At 45.3% G+C, this 17930-nt stretch overlaps 1 protein-coding gene across 1 annotated transcript in view; it reads left to right on the forward strand.

The window, feature by feature from the left end:
- CLIP3 (CAP-Gly domain containing linker protein 3) overlaps positions 1–17930 on the forward strand; it is a 204868-nt gene that overhangs the window by 127435 nt on the left and 59503 nt on the right. Inside the window, exons 7-8 of the mRNA XM_078661107.1 lie at positions 3399–3635; positions 9050–9185. Coding sequence (XP_078517233.1) covers positions 3399–3635; positions 9050–9185 — 373 coding nt within the window. The remainder of the gene's footprint in view (positions 1–3398; positions 3636–9049; positions 9186–17930) is intronic.

Below are 17930 nucleotides of genomic sequence, written 5' to 3' on the forward strand. Positions count from 1 at the left end.
CAGAGATGAGACAGGTGTCAGAGGGCAGAGGCTTGGACAAGAGGGAGGATAGACTCCTGCCACATTTAAGTTTGACAGATAATGTGTTCAGTTAGCCGTGGCAATGCAGTTTGCGAACATTCCTTTTGCATGTCTTTTTTTCTTGCTGTAGTGCAGTTGTGTATTAGTATCAGAATCTTTCAGTCTACTTTTACAGGTCATCTTTGCAGTAGTAAATCGTCATAAATCCTCTGTCTGTTTCGATTTTCTGAGCCCAACCTAAGGATGACTTTGTAAATAATAGTTACATGCTAGCATCCCTGGGTGTGATAGGCTGGTACCCATAGGATGCAGAACAGTGTCACTAGGAAGCAGAATTGGTCTCCAGAGCTTGCATTATAGTCGGTTGGTGTCCTTTATACAATCTATTGTGCATAGTTAGTGTCCCTAGAATGCAGGTCAGTCCTCTGGGTTAGTCTCCTTAGCTAACAATGCTGTTTGTTTGTATAAATGTACATGTATGTATGTGCATGTGTATGGAGTTAGTCCTCCTAAAGTGCAGTGCTCAGTGTATGTAGGCTCCTGTGCAATGTAGTGGGTTATTATCCCCATGATGTAGCTCTAAGTTATGCTATGCTGTTAATTGTGTTTAGAGCACTTATGCCCAAAGACTATCTGGCAGTATAGACAAGAGGACGATGGTGGGTTCGGGCACATAGGGTGCAGTGAGTGTGATTGGAGTGTGTTCCACGTGCAAGTCGTGTGCACTGTCACTAGGATGAGTTGTCTAGTATGACTTGCTGTTGCTATAATACACTATTATGGATGAGTAATCTTGGTAAGTAATGTAATGTCCTCGGTTAAGTGTCCCTGTGTGTTGTGGAGGGTTGGTTTTCCAGTACTGCAGTTCTTTGTGCTTCATTAGTGTTTAGGATGCAGTGCAGTGTGGCAGGTTAGAGACCCTAGAATGCAGTACATTGTGTTAGGTGAGGGTTAGGTGAGGTGCACGGCACGCAGTGCAGGGTACATTTTTCACCAAGACAGCTTGATCTAGGAATCTGATTCAATCAATAAACCAATCAAAACTCTTTCTTGCTCCCATGTGCATAAGAATTAGTATAGAGCTTCATTGGGGTACATGTTTAACACTTGAATTCAGAGCTTCAGTTTTCTTCTTTAGGTTTACATGCATAGCACTAGACTTCAGAGCTTAAGCTGTTCCCAACTTAACCTCTGACTTAAGATCTCTCTATCTCCAGACTAACCAACAACCTGGCTGAATAAATCAGTGACACCATCATCATCATCATCAAATACAAAGCATTTCAGATCATCAGTTTCACAGTTAATACAATTCATATAAAATGAAATTATCATTTGGTTAAAAACAGTTGCCCCTTAAAATATTCTTAAGATTAAATAATTGCAACATGCTATGTAAAAATAAATCAGTGACACATGCACACATGGCTGCTCCATTATTAAAGCCATCTTGGTAGTAGGTTAGGATCCTGAAGGTTACAGTTTGCACCTCAGAGTTCACGTTAAACTGGAGACCGGTTTACTGGAGATACTCTGGAGAAGACTTTTTGGGGTCTCAGACCCAATTGACCCACATTGCCCATATAGTTTTGAGAATGACACCAAAGAGGCCAAGACATTTATTATGATGTGTGGAAAAAACAGTAACAAATGCAGATCTATAGTAATAAACAGAACTCAAATATGGTTCATGGAGACCTTCTCTTATCTTGGAGTCCTGTTTGAGGAGGGGCTGTGGAGGAAGGCCATTGAAAATAGAATGAGCCTATTTACTAAGGCCTGGTGGGCCCTGAGATGTTTTGCAAGACGTTTGGGAACAAACTCTCCTGACATGATGATGAAGATCTATGAAGCAAAATGCACTAGTACGGCACTTTATGGGGCTGGCATATGGGGACACAAGACATGTGCAGAGTTGCAAGCAGTAGAAAATGAATTCCTTATGTACCTTCTGGCAACTCCAAAAAGTACACCAGTACATGTATTATACTCCGAACTTGGTGTACCACTACTTACAAACATAATCAAAGTTGAACCTATTTTACTCTGGCGCAAAATTTGGACATCTGAGTATACAGCTCTTAACAGACCGCTGATAGCTGATTGTCTTAAATTTTTCTGACATTTGTCGATCCCATGGATGGCGTATGTACAACGGTTTCTCAAGGACATGGATCAGTTAGAATATTTCGAGAACCCAGAGTCACTGGTGACAATGAGCAGGATACTATTGAAAAGGGAAGCAATGACACATTTGGAGAACCTTGACTTGATATGCGAACTCCCAAAACCTTCCGTTTTAAACAACCAATTGGTTTTAACTACTTGTAACATGCAGACATATGTTAAAGCTGTTTTAAATTCACCGCATAGATTTGTCCTCACACGCCTAAGATTAGATATATTCCATTGACTATGCACTTTTCCCATTATGAACGATTGGACCATAAAATTGTCAGTAGGATGCCCCAAAATACCATGCACTTGGTTCTTTTATGTAATTTGTATTCACTACTAAGGAAGCTGTACATTTGACCCATCATAAAACAATTAGGCTTCACAAAATTGCCGTCCTGCTTATTTGTATTTACAATTTTTGCCCTCTCTTGAAATTTTCTGTAGAATGTCCTCATTTCTATGGGCCGCTTTCTATGTTAGAAAACGTATGATTTTAACTAATATCTAGAAAAAGTCAACTGTAATACATAATTTAGGGGCATGGCTACCAAACACCTTGAGAATAACTATACTTTTGAACCTACGAGGACAAATATTGTATACTTTTATACATAAATGTATGGACCGTATTGCATATTCAACAAATAGGAACATTTTGCTGGCAGATAATTTTTATAACTTGAAGTGACGGTTTTAAATGTATTGGATCGTGTTCTTAATGTCTGAAATGAAATGTATTTGAGAGATGTTTAATTTGTGTGACTGTGACTGCTTTTATGGATGTTTTTTGTCATGACACCGTATAAAGCGAAATATGACTATGACTGTGACTATGACTATGACACCAAAGAGGCACTTTCTGACAGCAGGGCTATTGTAGTCTGAAGTCTGTGGATGATGAAAGGGAGATGATTCTCAATTTTTCTAATTCTTAAACCTAGGGGATGCCCACCAAGACCAGAACCATCATCGTGCTTTGTCTACTGTCCTCTATACACTCACCAAGAGCAGAACTCTTTAATTTCTTTATTGATCTTTCTTACAGAGAAACGACACCTCCTCATATAAATCATGTAACACAAATACATCTAATTTCTCTAAAAGGAAATGGCATAGTTCCTAGGTGTGTGGTCAAATCATAGGGGCGATGCTAAAAATGTAATATTCTTATTTACAAAACCTCACACTCTGCCTTTCAGAATAGTAAAGGGCAGAACCCGGCTGATGTGGTGCCTGACCCAATGGACATGACCCTGGACAAGGCTGAGTCCGCCATGGTGGCCAAGGAGCTGAAGCAACTACTCCTTGATGCCGTGCCGCTGAGCTGCAACCTACCTAAAATCACCCTACCCAACTACGACAACATCCCTGGAAACCTCATGCTGATCTCCATTGGACTCAAGCTTGGGGACCGTGTCCTCGTGGATTGTGAGAAGGTAAATGGAGTGTGTGTATGAGTGTGCGAGGCAATATTAACACCTTTGTTACACACAGAGGCAGTGTTCTTGCATGTTTGTTTTGTGTAATGTGTTTACATGTAATAATATGACTCTTTTTATATGAGGCTATAATAGTGTGAAATGCAGAATGAATTTGTGCACCGGTGCCTATTAAATATCACACTTTGAGCGGCAAAAATACCCGATAAATACCGAAACATACAGATTTCGGTGCATAAACACCATAATACGCATGCTATGCTCCATTTCTGGGGCAAATCGTGTAACAGGTGAAAATGATTGCACACAATGAATCTGGGCACAGATTTATGCCGTTTTTTTGTCGTGTGCAATAATTATTGCCCATCAAACCAGGCCACTTTTAATAAGGACCTATGTGTGTATAATGATGTAAATGCCTGTGTCACATTCCCTGGCAGGATGTGTGACAATTTTTCTCTGCACTGTGGTTACTGGTGTCACAGCTAAAGGCAATGTATATTTTTTACGTGTGCCAAATATTCCTCTACAACAAATTTAAAGGCAGTAGGAGTGGGTGTATGTGTATGTATGTGTCTGTCTCCTAGGATATATGTCTGTCTATCCGTGTGTACGCAGTGCATTTCTGTCTCCCACGCTCAAAAGCACTTATCTTGTAAAAAATCAATCAAGCCCTGTACCACTTTGAATATTTCCACACTTGGGGGTCGATTAGGATTGCGGTGAATCCACTTCCTCCGGGCCGGCGGAAGCCACTGCCGGCCCGGAGGATGCGGATTCACCGCTGCGGCAAATTAAAAGACCCCCCGCCACATTAGGATGGCTGGGGGGTCATCGGCGGACGGGAAGACCGTCTGCCGCTTTTCCACCGCAGTCGCCTCCCGACGTGGCGGAAAAGCTCTGATATGGTGGCGGTGTCTATCAGACACCGCCAGCCATATTAGGACGAGCTTCAGGACATGCCTTTCCGTGGCGGCAATGCCCCCACGGAAAGGCATACGGTCTTTTCTTTGGGGGCCCGTTGTGGGCCCCCAGGGTGAAGGGGGGGTGGGGGGTGCACATGGGGGGTACCTATGGTACCCCCCTGCATTTGCATGCACAAAGCGGCAGGCACCACTTTGTGCCTGCCGCTTTGTGCATGCAAATGCAATGCATGCATTTTTAACATTGCGGCGGGTGCTGCTTGAAGCAGCACCCGCCGCAATGTTAAAGATACAGGATGTGACCGCCAGGGTGGCGGTCACATCCTAATTCCACCGGAGGGACCGCCGCCCCTGCGGACGGTCCCTCCACCTCGGGGGTGGCGGACGGACGCAGGTCCGTCCGCCATCCTAATAGGCGCCTTGGTTTGTGAATTTTCGCCCAAGTGAGACAAAGCTGCAGTCATTTTCAGCTATGGGTAATAGCAACTCCAGGGCACGTACATGGTAGACTAGGTACATTGTCATCACTTTTGTTAGCTACCTGGTGTTTTCTAAAGTTTACTTCTTTGGGTCTAAAACTCTGCTCTTTGTTTGTGTGATCAAAAGTGTATGTAAGAAGGACACAATTGTATGAAATCTGAAACTTCCTTTGTCCTATATGCACTCGGGTGTTCCAACTTCTATATCTAGAGGCTTAATAGAAAACAGAAAAAACTATTTTCAGGGTGACCATTCCTCGTTTACGGTTTAAGTTCATTTGAGGACAGGACGTTTCACTTCTGAGAGTCCATTTGTGAGTAAACCTTACAAACGTCCCCTTCCTCCTTGACCTGCTCAATTTCCAGGTTGAGGTAGATATCTAGATGACTCCTTTGAGGACGTGCAGGGTGCACTTATCTCACTATCCTGTTTCCCGATAAGATGCTGGTCGTTGAAGGCTACCTGAATTTTGCTTGGAGTTCTCCATCTTGGTAGAGGACCTGAAAATTATATGTAAAGGACCTCAGCCAGTGAGATGCACATGAAACATCATATCTTTCCTCCAGATTTCCCTGCATGGAAAACATAGTCACATTGAAGTAACCTGCAGAAGAAAGACACGCTGGTTACTTGCCTGTCTACACTGGCCGGTTTGGGAGCAAACTTGCTGTCTGAAGTGGAAAACAGGTAGTCACCTGTTCACTTTGTGTGAATCTTGGGACATATTTCAAGGCCCATTAAGCAGCCCCTAAGGCTTTGTGTCAATTAACCAAATGCACGCCAGAGGAAAGCTTTTGAAACATATTTAAAGTCCTGGTCATCATCTGTTACTTGAAGCTACCATGGTCATGCAGGACTTATCTGCTTTACAAGCTGGTTTTGTTGCAATGGCTACCACGGAAGAGCCATCCTGGTAATCCACCTAAAGTTCAATTGCACCAGATAGGCTGTCAACGATCTTCCGGTGCTCCAGCATTGGTGGAGAAAAAATAATTTAGCATATGTGAAAAGACATAGTTGCTGCAGATTAGAAGCCCAACCATAAACTCCCCATTGAAATCCTGAGACAAAGGTCTTCCACTAAGCATTGTCAAGTGAGATGAATCTCCATCCTGCAGATGGACATGCTGCCCAGCCAGAAATTATTTTAGCTTGGTTCTCTTTTTTTTGATTAAATATATTTTATTAAGTACCTGGTACAAACCATTAAATACAATATACAATAACCATAAAACCACTATACATGTATCAAATAGTTAAAGAAATGGATAAAGATGAGACAAATACACATAATTTCATATCTCAAGAATTACAGATAAATTAGCAATAGGACAATTCATTCCAGTCAGAGGTAAAAAACCATAAAATCAATTAAGACATCCTGAAATCTCATTTCATGTTATAGGCAAGATTCTCTCCAGGTTTTTAACGGGGCCCATAGGTTTAGACCTAGTTCTCTTGTTCTCCTACCTCTTCCCCTATAAAGGGATGTCTCAATATTATGAATCCCTAACAGGTGAGAGAGCCACATCTGGAAGGAGCGGGCCGCAATATCCTTCCAGCCTGCTGCCATAATAATCTGGAGGATCGCCACAGAGATAAAAACAAACGCTCCTTCATCCTTATTCAGATTTAGTTCACTGTCATGCCCAAGAATCATTAGGGTAGGTGATAGGATGATCTCAATACCTAGCATCCCCTCCCAAAATTTCTGCATATTAATACGGATCTCTGATAGCTTCTGACAGAAATAAAACATATGGGCAAGATCAGCTGGCCCCTCAGAGCATCTAGGACATTTATCGTCTTCCCGCTTACCCCACCCAAATAGCTTAGCCAGGGTAAAATATAAGTTGAATACCGTCCTATAATGCTGGGCTCTCAAATTCGTAGAGCGGAACCATTTCCCAGCCAATTCGAGAGCCTTTACTAGATCAACATCTGGATCCCCTAGTTTCACCATCCAGGCTGTTTCCATTTTATCGATATCGATATATTTAGCTTGGTTCTCAAACATTAATAACTTAATAAATTCCTTTGTCACTGAGTTCAGCTTGGCAACCTTTCTCTTCGTAACTCATCTACTTGCAGTTCATGCAAAGCTCGAAGCACTGGGTTCTACACCACCACCAATAGTCCCTCCAGTATGTTCAGTGGGCTGAAGTCAATGACGTCTACCACCTAAGCTACTGTTTATGCCAGATTCATTCTAGCGGTTTAAAAAGATTACCTCACCACCTTATGTAACATTTTTTACTTTAATTAGGTTTGCCACCTTCTATACGGTTATGTTACTTTAATACTGGTTAGTGTATTAAATTCTTGTATTTTGTTATTTGCTCATTGCGATTTTCGATCACAATATTTTCACAATTTTGAACGACTTTAGGCTGATGCTCGAGCCTCTCCTGAGAAACCTTATAAGTCACCTGCAAGAGTTAATCTGATGAGATCGAATGCTATTAATAAGTAATGTTTCCTATTTTGTGTGATGTAGAAAGCCTGATTTGGGGGATTTTATGACTCAAGACTAGCCACAGAATCGTTCAGCAGTCTCATTCTCTTACGAAGAATAGTCTCTGGTGTCTGTCTGGAATGTTTGCGCTTGAGTCAGATCTAGTAGAGGTGTTTGCGTGTCTAGGATCAGTGGTATGTAAATGTAAATGTAAATGTACAGGAATTTATATAGCGCAAATCACCAAGCGGTTTCTAAGCGCTTGCTTAGGGAACCCGTCCTGGTATTCCCCTGTGAGATAACCCCGGCAGGGTATCCGCAAGGTGAAAGCCAGGCATCCCGCCGCGAGGGGCCGTTGTGGAGATTAAGCAAGCTATTGCCCAGAGTCGCAGAGTGTGAACCCGTGAATCGAGTAGGCACCGGAGCGAGAATTGTCGAGTCCATGGACATTTTAGGACTCAAGACCCCGCCGAGCCGGGAATTGAACCCTGGTCCCGGGCTGACCTCTGCTTCCAGGTCTGCCTCCTCTAACCAGTGAGCCACACTTCTCCACCAGTGTATGTGTTTGTTTCTACATGGATGTAAGTAAGATGTTATAAAGAGCCCCACCAGGAGCAGCCTTCCTGCTGCTCAGCCCATCCTCCAACTGACACCACACTCATCGAACATTCCACACACCAACATTCCATGCACCCAAACACACTGACTGAGCACCAGGTATAACAGTGTTTAATTGTCCTTGATGCATATACCTGTGTCCAAATAAAAGACTGTGGGCTAGATGTAGGTCGGTCGGTAACGGCCGAAAATCGGTATTTTCGGCCGTTACCGACCGGTAAATCTGATTTGGTATGTAGGGCACAGTATTTTACAGAATCGGTAAATTTACCGATCAGTAAATTTACCGATTCTGTAAAATACCGAATCGGTATTCATACCTATTCGGTATTTTTGATATGTTGGTGGGACTCTTCTGAGTCCCACAACCCTTACCGATTTGGTATTTTACCATCAAATATATTTGATGGTAAAATACCGATTCGCATGCACACCTGTGCCATATGACAGGCAGACCTGCCCTTAGGGCAGGTATGCCTGCCACATGGCCCCCGAACCTTTTTTGGGGGTGCTAGAGGGTGTCAAAGTGACACCCCCTGCACCCTTGGCAAAATCTGTATTTACCGATTCGGTAAATACCGACCGGTAATGCCCCATTCATTCCTATGGGCTGCAAAGCCCATAGGAATGAATGGAGCATTACCGGTCGGTATTTACCGAATCGGTAAATACAGATATTTACCGATTCGGTAAATGGAACATCTGGATGTTCCTACATACCCCCCCTTCTCATTTACCCATTCTTAATTACCGAATCGGTATGATTCGGTAATTAAAAATCGGTAAATGATTCCTACCTACATCTGGCCCTGTATGACTAGAAGTGCAGGTTTTTAAAGGACACAGATGATGAGCCGAGGGAAGAGACCAACACAAGATGTACTAAGGAAAGAAGCAACCTGCATCAGTTTAATACCCTGTCCATCTCTTTTCAGGCCGGGACGCTGCGGTTCTGTGGCACTACCGAATTTGCCAGTGGACAGTGGGTTGGTGTGGAGCTTGATGAACCAGAGGGTAAAAATGATGGCAGCGTTGGAGGGATTCGATATTTTATATGCCCTCCAAAACATGGTAAGCACTGGCACTGTGTAGCTTACCCACTTTCTTAATTTCCTTCACTTTAAAAAAAATAATAAAACAGGGAAACAGACTCTATCATGCTTTCTGAGGAAAAATATCCTAAAATTGAAGATAAATGGGTCAATATGACATGGTCTGTATTATCAGACAACCTGTGCTATGTAAAGTATTGCTGCAAAGCAGGAAGGCGCTAGCTTGTTACAATTGTCTCCATTTAAACACTTGAATAACGATATGCCATTATAATATAATAGAAGATAACAAGGAAACATTACTGAACAAAACTACATGACTTTGTTGACTATTTGTATCAGTCATCAATTTGACATTGGACTAACTTTATGACTCGCGTACAGTTGTATGAATAATCATTACAGGGTTTATTATATCAGACATGACAGGGTTTATTATGTCAGAATGGCCAAATGACATGATAATTTGTATTAAACCCGTTTGTGAACTTATCGAATAAATGTGGTTTCTAGTTTAGGCAGCAGCCGCGGTCATTTTCCTGCACCATGGAGCACATAGGTTAGGTCTATAACTGTGCTTGGCAAAGGAATACTCAACTAGTCTGAGGAAAGAAGTAGCAGACAGGAAAGCAAAGTCAGCCAAAAAGGGAGCTACAAAAAAGGTCCATGAGCATTTAAATGGAATAAGTGCAGACAAAACACAAGTTAGAGCACCCCTTAAATACGCCCTATAACCTTTATTCATGTACTGTGGCAGGTAGGGAACTACCTTGCTAGAGTACATGTTATAATCTCAGGATACACACTGAAGATCCGTCTTTTTACATAATATAATCCCCCATTTTGACTTGGGAGTCACTTTGAAAAATATACAGAGCTTATTTAATTATTTATTTAAATTGATGATTTGTTAGGCACCACCTGCCACTTTTAGATAACTGAGTAGTAGGGGCAAGGAAATAAATGAGGGTCTATAAGAAGTAACCAGGAAGGTAGCAAGAATAGAAAGAGGTGGCATTGTTCAAAGTTCCTGCTATGTCCTGTGGCCCTAGGCTTGTCCAGTTTCATTGTTTTCTTCTTGATGTTAAAAAGTTGAGCCTATTGTGAGAATATAGAATTTTTCTAATTTATGGTTCTGTCCGGTATCAAGTAAAGTTAGAGAGATGTGAGTGCACAAAAATCCTAGCCTTGCTCTACTTTATAGCACAAATGTCTCAATACATAAATGCCTTTCTAGGGCCTGACTGGCTGCATTGCAATGGAAAACCTAAAAACAAGTCATACGTTGTACTCCTTAGCATTAGCAATAGCATTCAGACTTAAATAATTTTGTAGTACAAACTAAAACATCCAGATAATGTATCTGCATGTATCGTTTTCTGTGAATAATTCTAAATCTGAATATGCACCATAAAGCATTCAAAATAGGTTAGTAATTTATCAGTCAAAGAAATATATGAAATCTCAACTATTCATGTACATCACTCAAATAATATTTTTTGAAGTGTACAGTTGCATGGCAATACAAAGTATTAAAGTACCAGCTCCCCAGCCCACACTAGGACTCACAATCTTACTCTTGTCATTAGTCAACTGCTATGATTGTTACTATCTGTTGTGTCCTAGTCCTGTTTGATTGTGCTATTAACTACGGCTTCCTTCATAAGAAAGTTAAAGAGGTTCTGATGAAGACATTTCTGACTAGATCTCTAGTTTCACCATAGGACTCTCTTTCTTTTTTTTTTTTTTTTTAACTTTTTATTAAATATAAGGTTACAAAGAACAGAAACAGATACAAAAAACAGACACAAGGCAGTACTCACATCACAGCGTTACAGCGTGTGGGGGGGAGGGAAGTACATTTCAAAGAGGAGGTAAAGACATCTCTTATGAGTGGGGGGCAGAGGGACCAGAGGCAATCAAACATGTCTAAGTCTGCGTGGAGGAAACATTGGGTTGGGGAGACAGTGGTTCAATATCAAGTGCTGGAAGGGGGGGAGTACATATCTCACCACGATACACATTCCATTGAGTCCATATCTTCCCCCATTTCCGGGGCGTGCCCCGGGAGATATACACCGTCTTTTCCCTGAACATACACCAGTCCAAGTTCTGTTCCCATAGCTGAACTGTCGGCGATCTCTGGGCACCCCATAGTTGGGCAATGTCTCTCTTGGCAATCATATTTCCTAAGGTCACCCAACAAATTTGTGGCACACTGTAATCATTCGGTTCCCAAACATTCAGCGAACAGCGCCTCGCCTCAGGCATCGACCGCACACCCGTAACCTCACTCATAACTTCATGCACACGAGACCAGTATCGCATCACTACAGGACACTCCCAAATGATGTGGAGAAACGTTCCCACGAGACCACAGCCACGCCTGCACAGTCCATCAACAGAAAAGCCCATGCGCACAAGACGAGGACCGGTCACATACACCCTGTGTAGAATCTTAAGCTGGACAAACCGAAGGCGCGCCGGGATCGCCACTTCCTTAGGGGAGGAGATCGCAGCCTGCCAGTCTTCATCATCAAGTTCCAGCCCATCGCTAGTCCACACCTCCCGAAAGGTGACACAAGAGATCAGCCCTGGAGTTGATCAATTTTTTATATATAAGCGAGATCGTGCTATCAGGAACGTACCCATCCAATATCCTATCTTCGAGCGGGAACGCCTCCGGTACATCCGTACCCAAGGGAAAGACTGACATGACCGCATGTCGAATTTGCACGTACCGAAAAAATTCCTTATCATTCAAATCATATTCAGTTCTCAGCTCATCAAACGTCTTAACTCTCCCCTTGGTCCACACGTCATTCACCTTGCTAATACCGATCACATCCCACCTGTCAAAACCCTTCGACCGCCAAAGGGACCCAAGCGTATCCGATGCGTACAACGGAGTCGCACGGGTCAACCTATCAGCCCAACCTAGAGCCACCGTGGCGCGATGCCAGACCTGGACTGCCGTCCTAGTCGGGCCCGTGAGAGTCCTACCGGCAGATCTAGAATAGAGAGCCCTATTGTAATCTCCGCCAGGCAGCAGCCATTTATCCATCTCAAAGGCCGGGTTCGGCGAAGGAGCGTAGGTACAGTGATTAATAGCCCCTAACTGAGACGCCCAGTAATATCGGCGAATATCAGGGAGTGCGACACCGCCATCATACCACGGAAGCGTCAGTTTCGCAATAGCAATACGAGAGCGCCCCCCCCACACCAATTGTCTCTGTAAACTTTCAATCTCTCGGAAATAACTAGCAGGCACGGCGTCTAGTGTGTTTTGCAACGCGTAGAGGAATCGGGGTAGCGACGTCATCTTGAACAACGCCGCCCTTCCGAGGGGAGAGAGAGGGAGTCTACTCCAAGCAAGGACATCGGCACGGAGGCGCTGGAGAGGAGGTAGCAAATTGCGTTCATATCGAAGTCCTGGGTTCAGGGTAATAAAGATTCCCAGATATTGAAATCCCTCCCGCACTACTGTAATGGGACAACCGCGGGGCAAAATAGGAGCGTCTCCCGAAAGAACATAGACACAGGACTTCGACCAGTTAATGACGAGGCCAGAGTTCTTGCGGAACGAGGTCAATACGTCAAAGAGGACTATCAATGATTTTCGCGGTGAAGTAAGATATAGCAGAATATTATCCGCATATAAGGATATGCGGTCTTCAAATTCCGGAGTCCATCTAATGCCCTTCAAGGACGGCTCCCACCTTAACCAGGCCGCCAGTGGCTCCAGGGCAAGGGCAAACAAAAGAGGAGACAAAGGACAGCCCTGGCGCGTACCCCTACCAAGCGCAAAGGAAGCAGAAACTCGACCGTTCACAACCACTTGAGCCAAGGGGTCGGTGTAAAGCAATTTCACCCAGTTAATGAAGGCCGAACCGAAACCAAATTTAGCAAGGACCGCCCATAAGTATGGCCATTCTAGCGTATCAAACGCCATAGTGGCATCCAAAGACGCCAAAACGGCCGGTTCACGCAACGTTCCCGCTCGCGCGAGAACGCCATGCAATCGCCTGAGGCTAAGCGCAGTATTGCGACGCGGTATAAAGCCAGATTGGTCCGGATGAACCAGGTCGCCTATAACAGTGACCAATCTATTAGCAAGCAATTTAGCCAGGATCTTCGGTTCAGCGTTGATCAGAGATATAGGCCGGAAGGAGGCGCAGCGATCACGAGGCTTACCCTCCTTAGGAATCACCACTATAGACGCCAGTCTCTGGTCAGGAGGGAGGGAACCTGTCTCTAGTGATTCTAGAAACATCGAACGTAAATGTGGGGCTATCGTATCTGGGCGCAGTTTGTAGAGCTCAATAGGAAGCCCGTTGGGGCCCGCGGCCTTCCAGGAACGAACAGAGCAGATAGCGATCGCAACCTCCTCCACCGTAGGCAGCGCATCAAGAAATTCCCTCTCGGGATCAGACAGACAGGGGAGCGCAATATCGCGCAAAAGCAAGTGGGAGTCCTGTTCAGGTCTATCGGACACAGGGGAATACACTTCCTGGAAATAATCAGCAAAACATTCAACTATTGCAACCGGATCAGTGTGACTCACACCATTCACATCCACAAAAACAGGAACCACTCGACTCGCACTCTCCCTTTTATCCAGCCAGGCAAGCAGCTTCCCTGCTTTATCACCAACATCATACAGGCGTCCCTGCTGTTCCCTGCTCATCACTTTCGCAGCATCTGTGACCAACGCTCTATATTCAAATTGCTTAAGACCCAATAGGTGTAACCCATCTGGGGTGACCTCGGACTCCAGTTCTCCCTCCAGAGCCGTAATTTCACCCTCAATACGGACGATGTCCTCTCGACTACTCCTCTTAACGTTACTAATCAGGGAGAGGGCCTGGCCTCGGATAACAGCTTTATACGCCTCCCTCAATGAAACCGAGGAGGATACAGAGCCAACATTTTCCGCAAAATAATGGTCGAGCGTCTTGATCAATTCTACTCTAACCTTGGGATCACAGAGGTACCAGGGGTTAATCGGGGCCACACGACCCACCGTCCCCAGCTGCGCATCCACCACCAACCATATCGGGGAGTGATCTGATATACCTCTAGCAAGATGCTTTACCTCCCGTATTGCGGAGGCCTGGGAAGAGGGCATCAGAACATAGTCGAGTCTCGAGAGACTGCCGTGTGCCCCAGAACTAAAGGTGTACTGCGAAGTCCCGGGGTGAAGCAAACGCCAACAATCGGTGAGCCCCAAAGTCTCAAGGAAGTCGCTTAACCATGATTGAGCCTTTGTAAGTTCCCGGGGAGGATAGCGATCACACAGCCCCGAAACTACGGAGTTAAAATCCCCGCCCACCACCAACAGACCCTCCGGGAACCCCAGGATAACCCTTCCTAGGTCAGCATAGGTAGTAGTCTGGAGGCCAGGTGGTATGTAGACCGAGAGCAGGGTTATCACCTTCCCCTCCCAACGCCCAACAATGGCGGCATATCGTCCCCTATCGTCAAGGATGGTCTCATCAATAACAAGAGGGAGGGAGTTCCGGACCAAAATGCCCGCCCCCCTGGATCCAGTAGTGAAACCTGAGTGTGCCAGGAGACGATAGCCACGCCTATTCAACGCATGGCACGTATTACCGAGCAAGTGCGTCTCCTGGAACAGAACAACATCAGGGGATAAACGTCTCAACAGTTGCAACACCACTCCCCGTTTAATCCTATCCCCCAACCCGTTGACGTTCCAACACAACAGTCGAAGTCCCCTACCCCCATCCTAGTATGCAGCCCCGCCCACATCCCACTCCCAGCGCAACGCTGTACAATAGAAGCTCAACATTACTGTGCCTTGTGAATAAACATGAAACCTAAACTTCAACCCCCCTTTCCCCCAAAAAAACCCATACATCTCACCCCCCTCCCCGCACCCCTGCGTGAGACTAAAAAGCCACCCCAACTTGCAGTGTGCCTGTCGCCCCAGTACCCAACTAATCTACGAAAAGAACCCTAGAGGAGGAAGGGTCACCCACCCCCAAAATGAAGAAACGTTTGCAAGCAATAATATCCTGGCATCAAACCACAGCTGAAAGTCAATTCAATGGAAAGGGGGCCGATCCCGATCTCTATTCTTGTTCCACCGGGCCGCCTTCCGCACCTCCGGAATGTCCAAAATTCTCAGAATGTTCCTGCCCCGTGGGCAGCGAGTCCAGCCAGTCACTTGCGGCCTCAGGATGGTCGAAGAAAAATGTCCGCTCTTTATACACCACACGTAGACGGGCCGGGAAAAGCATAGCATATTTCATATCTCTGTCTCTCAGCCTCTTCTTCACTCCTTGGAAACCAAGTCGCTGCTTCTGGACCTGCTGGGTAAAGTCCGGGTAGAAACTGACTGTAGTATTCTCGAAGGCAGTCGGACCCCACTGGCGTGACGCTTGCAGGATCGCATCTCTGTCCCGAAAATTAAAAATCCGAGCGATGATGGGACACGGAGCAGCACCCGGCTTAGGCGTGCCTCCAGGGATCCTATGCGCACGTTCCACAGCAAAGAACTTACTAAGGCCCTTGGGTGCTAGATGGTTCAATACAACATCTTCCACCAGTAAGTCCACCGGAGAGGCCCCCAATGTTTCCGGGACACCAATCAGGCGGACGTTATTCCGCCGGGCCCGGCTCTCGAAATCTTCCAGGCGTCGAGAGAAGTAGGCCTGGGCGGTCCGTAGGTTACCGACCTCAGCCTGTAGGTCGGAGACGTCGGTCGTGAGGCTGGATGTCTTAAGATCGAGGGACTTAACCCTTTCATTGGTCTTTGCAAGGTCAGCCCTGATCAAGTTAACATCAATAGCGACAGTGTCCAGTTTGTGGGACAGGGCCTCATATTGTTGTCCCAATGTGGCCTTCATCGCAGTGATGGCGCCCATGACGTCCCGTAGCGACAGGTCCTCACCAATCGAGGATTCTTCTGCAGCAATAGTCGGGGATTTAGTCAGTCCTCCAGGAGAGCCCTTAGTGAGGGTATATCTATCCATGACATTCGATTGCACGGAATTCCCCCGGACACCCGGCTTGGTCTTGCGTTTTTCACCTTCAGGCTTGGTGGCCATTTTAGATCTGGAGCCCCGGAGGGAAGCCTGATATCGGGTTAAAATGGCTACAATCTAGTCACCCGCATCAGTGAGAAGGATGAAATACGGGCCTTCCACCAGGCAGTGAACCAAATGAACCAGAGCCACTGTTCCGAGAAGTAATAGGGTGGGAGGCAGTCGGAACAAGCCACTCAGGCAGAGTCAAGGAGGCCCCTGGGTGAGAAACGAAACCGAAAGTAGACGACCGAGCCGAGATGACGCGGGCGGTCCGTTGTTGTTCAATTGCCGTCCGGATGGCAGAAAAACAGAGCCCGGGGCAGTGCCATGGAGCAGGCCTGAAAAAGTCAGAGATCCGTATCTTCGGCTCCCAATGTCCAAAGCAAAGTCTGTAAACGGATAATTGATCAGCGGGGCTGTGCCAGTAACAACCCGTCGTCCAAATCAGGATAGAAGTCAGGATAGTCGGTGGAGGTGGCGAGGGTCCGGGAGCCCTGTGCTCACGCGACCATCTTGGTTGCGCGTGAAGCTTCTCCTCCAGGACTCGCTTTCTTACTCTTGCCTTTATTGAAATGTTATGATCGATTTTGTCCCTTTTCGGGTCCAGTCTGTCCCCTTGTTGTTAATTCTTGTACCTTCCTAACTACCAATCTGTAAAGCCCTCTGATACCCCCTGTGGTCTTGTTCACGCTATATAAAACTCTTTGAATAAATAAAGAAAAAGTAATTATTTTACTATCAAAATGCTTCGAAAAACTGGTAAAAATGTTGATTATGATTTATTGCCTTTAAAATAGATGCCCCATAATGGCTTTTTCTGGAATCTTTAATATGATGTCCATTGATATATTTAGAGAAGACCCACATATCATCCATTGAATTCAACACATACTTTTAAAGGTTATTTCCTGCATGCTACAGCTTGCTTCCGACAGTGATTGGAAACAACCTATGGAACTGCAGCATTCTTTGAACGTACCATTAGGCTGGCATAGTGTGGCTTGTGTTGCGTTGAGAGAACGCCGGCATACTGAGCTCTCCCTTGTCATTACTCCATCTCCAAATTGTATCCCTCAAAATACCAAGACCCTTTCTTTAGGAAAAAAGAGCAAGCATTCCTTTCTGCATGTGTGGGGTTAGACTCTGGAGCAATGTCTCTGGAAAAAAACGAATGAATAGCCCAGCAGAAATAGGACAAATGTGTAAGTGAGGCGAGGACAAGATTGTGTCACAGCAGAGTGAAGGAAGTGGAGAGTGTAAGCCAGAAGGCCATTAGCAAATAACTCATTTGGTTGGGTAAGACAGCTCTGGGTACCAAGATGTGTAGTAATGATCTTACATCACCTGAGACACATTTGGACCCTGCAAAGGAGGAGGCGGCCACTTGAGGGATGAGGAACGAGCTCTGAGGGGCACAAGTCCCTGCTATCCCTTTATCGTACAGATGGTAGCCGAATCAAGCAGGACGTAAGTGCAGCAGGCGGCACTTATGTGGGACAGGAAGACAGTTAGTTATACCTTTTGGGAAGCAGCCAATAACCACTACAAAAGAGTACACGTGTAAGCTGTGAAAACTCATGCTAGGAAAAATCCCTCACTGAGAACAAGGATGAGAATTGCTCAAAGGACCTGGAGGTGGGTGGGCCACACCAAGGAAATTTGATCTACCAGGTGATTAGGGAAATAATTAAGAATACAGCACAAAGCAGCAG

Source organism: Lissotriton helveticus, chromosome 9 (assembly GCF_964261635.1).
Source record: "Lissotriton helveticus chromosome 9, aLisHel1.1, whole genome shotgun sequence".
Classification (NCBI taxonomy): domain Eukaryota; kingdom Metazoa; phylum Chordata; class Amphibia; order Caudata; family Salamandridae; genus Lissotriton; species Lissotriton helveticus.